Source organism: Drosophila takahashii, chromosome X, assembly GCF_030179915.1.
Source record: "Drosophila takahashii strain IR98-3 E-12201 chromosome X, DtakHiC1v2, whole genome shotgun sequence".
Lineage (NCBI taxonomy): Eukaryota > Metazoa > Arthropoda > Insecta > Diptera > Drosophilidae > Drosophila > Drosophila takahashii.
Window position 1 is genome coordinate 19,233,682 of NC_091683.1, and position 4,882 is coordinate 19,238,563.

Sequence of the window (4,882 nt, forward strand, 5' to 3'; positions counted from 1 at the left end):
ATTTCCCCCTACAAAATTATCACAACGGTTGGCAGTTCTTTTTGGCCAATCGCTAATCGATAACACAGTGCATGGCGGCGAAAATTTGAAATAATTAAAACAAGTAAATCCGTTAGTTTTGATTCATTAATTAAACTATCTAAGAATAGAATACTATATTATATTACAAATGCTCATATTAACATATCTATATTTTTTTTTTATAAATGTTATTTATATTATTTGAACCCCCTTTTGTATAGGTGCAAATTTTTTAGGTATTAATGTTAATCGATTAGAAAACTTATTATGAACTAAAACGTTTTTTTATTTGTTAAAAATTGGATTGGAAAGGCTCAAGTGAAAAGTGAAAGGCAAAAGGTTAAGGGGTATTCAAAAAGTATGCAACAAAATAGGTTTAAAAAAATCAAATACCCAACTATTTTCTTATATTTCAGATACCTATTTTCTTTTTTAGTTGTGTAGTTCTTGTAATGAATACTCCTTTTTTCTGATTTATTGCTCAATGTTCTTATTTAAAATCGAGCATCTGTAATTTAGTGTTGACCGTCACTCACAATGTCAATTGGCAAATTATAGGGTCCTTATCAAATGTCAACAGCAGTTCTGTCGAATCTCATCTAATTAAGGAGCTAAAAATAAACGCCCCGCAATTATTCGCCGGCTCGTGTCGCTCAAATCTCCACAGACTCATTAAAATTATAATGCACTTGCTGGGAACTAAAGGCTGCCATTTGATTGTCAGCAGGAGCAGGAGAATGGGCCGGCATTAAATAGAATGCAGCGAGGGGCAGAAAAAAATCGTGTAATTAGAGGCATAAATGCACTTGAAGTCCACCCAAGTCCACGCCCATTTAGCCCACAAATCCGGGCACAAAGGTGCATATTAAATGGAAGCGCTGCCAAATCCTCAGCCACAACAATTAGCGAAAAAAATACAGTCGAACGTATTTTTCTCGAACTCTGCCAAGTCGAGATTAAGTGGCAAAGGTCTTAAAATACAAGAAAATTAGTTTTTCTAGTTAATTCCAAACTTACCTTTCGAGATAGCATCCTTTTTCGAAAAAATTTATTATTTCTTACACAGAAAAAAAATTACAAAAGATCGGATTGATACTTATTTTTATATTTTTTAGAAATCAAGTTATTCATATCATTTTGACATTATTAAAGATTAAGGTGTTCAAAAAATACTAAAAATTGTATTTTAGATTATATGATAAAATATCAAGTTGATATGTTTGAATCATAAATTTGAAATAAATCATATCGGCATTTTTATACCCGTTACTCGTAGAGTAAAAGGGTATATTAGATTCGTGCAAAAGTATGTAACAGGTAGAAGGAAGCGTTTCCGACCCTATAAACTATATATATTCTTGATCAGGATCACTAGCCGAGTCGATCTAGCCATGTCCGTCTGTCCGTCTGTCCGTCTGTCCGTCTGTCCGTCTGTCTGTCCGTCTGTCTGTCTGTATGAACGCTGAGATCTCGGAAACTATAAAAGCTAGAGGATTGACATTTTGCATGCAGATTCTAGGAGTTCCTACGCAGCGCAAGTTTGTTTCAAAAGGGTGCCACGCCCCCTCTAACGCCCACAATCGCTTATATACGATTTTAAAAATTTCAATATTTTGGAAAAGTAAAAATGCAGTTTTATTGTGTTTATCAATACCTATCGAAATGTAGAAGAAATTTTTTAAATCGGACCATTCGTTAAAAAGTTACGGCGGATCAAAGTTTTTATCTTCATATTCTTCGCTCTCCCTTTAGCTGAGTAACGGGTATCTGATAGTCGGGGCACCCGACTATAGCGTTCTCTCTTGTTTTGATATGAAATAAGGTAGAATTGACCCTATTTCATATAGATTTTTTTTCTGTGTAGGAATTTTATTTATGAATTTATGACAAGGATTTCAGTTGTAGAAGTTCAACTGTATTTTTGACATGACATCCGCTGCCACGCCCCCTTTCTATAAGGACTATAAAAAACGGAGCAGTGAACTGGAGAAGTCTGTACAATCCGGCTGTTCAAGATGAGCGACAAAGTAACGGGAAAAAATCAGGATAAGGACCAGGAGCAGGCTAATGATCAATCCTTGAGGGTCCAGATCCTCGTCTACCGCTGCATGGGCATCGACCTGTGGAGCCCCACGACCGCCAACGATCGTCCCTGGCTGACCTTCGTCACCATGGGTCCGCTGTTCCTGTTCATGCTGCCCATGTTCTACGCCGCCCACGAGTACATCACCCAGGTGAGCCTGCTCTCCGACACCCTCGGCTCCACCTTCGCCAGCATGCTCACCCTGGTCAAGTTCCTGCTCTTCTGCTACCACCGCAAGGAGTTCGTCGGGCTGATCTACCACATCAGGGGCATCCTCGACAAGGGTGAGTGGGGTATTTTTAAATGTACACAGAAAAAAAGTGGAATAGTAAAAGTAAATATCTACATATGAATTCAAAGATTCCTTTTACATATTACAATTAACTAAAAAAAAGTAATATTTAATAAAAAAAATATTTTTTTTTCCATGATTTTATTTGAATGATTTAATTTCAATAATGGTAAATTAAGGTAGATATTATATAGTCAAATTAACGTTAAATATTATACGTAATTGAAAAAAGAAATTAGCGTGTGGCCGGATGCTCGGGAAATCGTGGCAGTGGAGAACGAGAGCGACCAGCTGCTCAGCCTGACATACACCCGCTGCTTCGGTCTGGCGGGGATCTTTGCGGCCATCAAGCCCTTCGTGGGCATCGTGGTGTCCCTGATCCGTGGCGACCTCATCCATCTGGAGCTGCCCCACAACGGCGTCTATCCGTACGATCTCCAGGTGGTCGTGTGGTATGTGCCCACCTATCTGTGGAACGTGATGGCCAGCTACAGTGCTGTAAGTGAACCATTTATAATTTTTTTTTTTGAAATTCGGGATTTCAGTTTTTGACAAAAATTTTTCTTTTTTCTTTTGGTTTTTTTGCTGTAACTTGGCCAAAAAATCCTACTCCAAAAATACATACAGTTTTGAGCAGATAACAAAATTATCAATAAATTTATAACACTTTCCGTGTGATTTTGGAAAAATAAAATTTTTCTCCAATTTTTAATTTTTTTATAAAAATGGACAAAAAATAAAATGTCCGGGTTTTAATGTTAATCGATTGGAAATTTACTAACGAACTCAGAAAGGTATGACAATCCATATTTGGAGCAATATTACCATTGTTACGGTCAAAGAACGAATTATTTTTTGTGTGAAAAATTGGGATCTGGGTTTTTGTTAAAATTTTGCATTTTTTCTTTTTGTTTTTTGCTGTGTTTTCATATTTAAAATTAATTAATTGAATATGAAATCTTTGGATCCACTACTTTTATTACTAGTGTATGTACTTCCATCCTTTTCCCTTTCCATCAGGTGACCATGGCGCTCTGCGTGGACACGCTGCTCTTCTTCTTCACCTACAACGTGTGCGCCATCTTCAAGATCGCCAAGCACCGGATGATCCACCTGCCGGCGGTGGGCGGGCAGGAGGAGCTGGAGGGCCTCGTCCAGGTGCTCCGGCTGCACCAGAGGGGCCTCCAGATCGCCGATCACATCGCCGACAAGTACCGGCCGCTGATCTTCCTGCAGTTCTTCCTGTCGGCCCTACAGATCTGCTTCATCGGGTTCCAGGTGGCCGACCTGTTCCCCAATCCCCAGAGCCTCTACTTCATCGCCTTCGTGGGCTCGCTGCTCATCGCCCTGTTCATCTACTCGAAGTGCGGGGAGAACATCAAGAGCGCCAGCCTGGACTTCGGCAACGGGCTGTACGAGAGCAACTGGAGCGACTTCTCGCCGCCCACCAAGCGCGCCCTCCTCATCGCCGCCATGCGCGCCCAACGACCTTGCCAGATGAAGGGCTACTTCTTCGAGGCCAGCATGGCCACCTTCTCGACGGTGAGTGTGCCAACTTGTACACGTGCCGCCAGCTGGTACACCTAACGAAAACTAGGTTGGTTTCGAAATTGTAATGAATAGATTCACAGGCAGTCAATAATTTATACCAATAACATAGAAATCTATAATCTATATAACCGAAATTCGGAATTAGTTAGTTATAAAACCAAATTAATGAATACTTTGTACAACCAAAAAAAACTTTGTATAAAACGATGATCGACATGATATAAATTTTGACTTCATAAGCGTTTTCCCACAATATTTCGAATTGAGAGGGCTTGTACTTTCCTTCTTTTTCTTAGTCAGAGAATCTTCGAGAGATTGATTTCGATAATACCAGAAATTTACCATGCGCATATCGATTTCACCGCGACTTGTTTATTTTCTGTGTATATGTATTTATTGAATTGATTTTTATATGAATCCAAATTTTTTCTGTGTACCCATGTTTTTGTCCTTCCCATTGCAGATTGTCCGCTCTGCCGTGTCTTATATCATGATGCTGCGCTCCTTTAATGCCTAAAAAGGACATCAGAATGAGTCGAAGGAGGGAATATTTTAAGCAGGTGTGTCTGGTGACAAGGCAGTTTAGGAAGGGCACTGCAAAAATGGGATTAATATTCTTAAAGTAGACTTTAAGGAAACGTTAATTTCTATATCTGTATCATTTATATTTTATATATCATTTTAAAATTAAATTTAGAGATTAGATTATTTTTATTTGTATTTTTTTCTAAAATATATTGCTGACTGTATTAAAAGCCAATTGCAGACAAATTTACTTCCAATTCGTTACCAAATTTACTGACACATTTCCCAATTGCTTACTCGTATTTGTGTTTCTCCGTTTGTCTCGAGCCTGTTGGATTAATCTGTTTTATTTTTATAACGAGCCAAGGAAAATAGGAAAAACATCAAGGGGAAACGCTTGTTATAGATGT

General features: G+C 38.6%; 1 protein-coding gene across 1 annotated transcript; it reads left to right on the plus strand.

Annotated features, from left to right (window-relative positions):
- The first annotated feature begins 1,829 nt into the window (after positions 1-1,829).
- Or9a (Odorant receptor 9a) lies at positions 1,830-4,464 on the plus strand. The gene is made up of 4 exons (XM_017146749.3): positions 1,830-2,388; positions 2,629-2,894; positions 3,417-3,938; positions 4,411-4,464. Exons 1-4 carry the CDS (start codon positions 2,037-2,039, stop codon positions 4,462-4,464), a joined length of 1,194 nt encoding a protein of 397 aa, XP_017002238.2. The 5' UTR covers positions 1,830-2,036.
- Positions 4,465-4,882: the final 418 nt, after the last annotated feature.

Bases quoted from the DNA above. Each gene is read 5' to 3' on its own strand.
- Or9a (XM_017146749.3), top strand. From the start codon at position 2,037: ATGAGCGACAAAGTAACGGGAAAAAATCAGGATAAGGACCAGGAGCAG. The intron at 2,895-3,416 runs GTAAGTGAACCA...CCTTTCCATCAG, and splicing joins TGATGGCCAGCTACAGTGCT to GTGACCATGGCGCTCTGCGT. The intron at 3,939-4,410 runs GTGAGTGTGCCA...TTCCCATTGCAG, and splicing joins GCATGGCCACCTTCTCGACG to ATTGTCCGCTCTGCCGTGTC.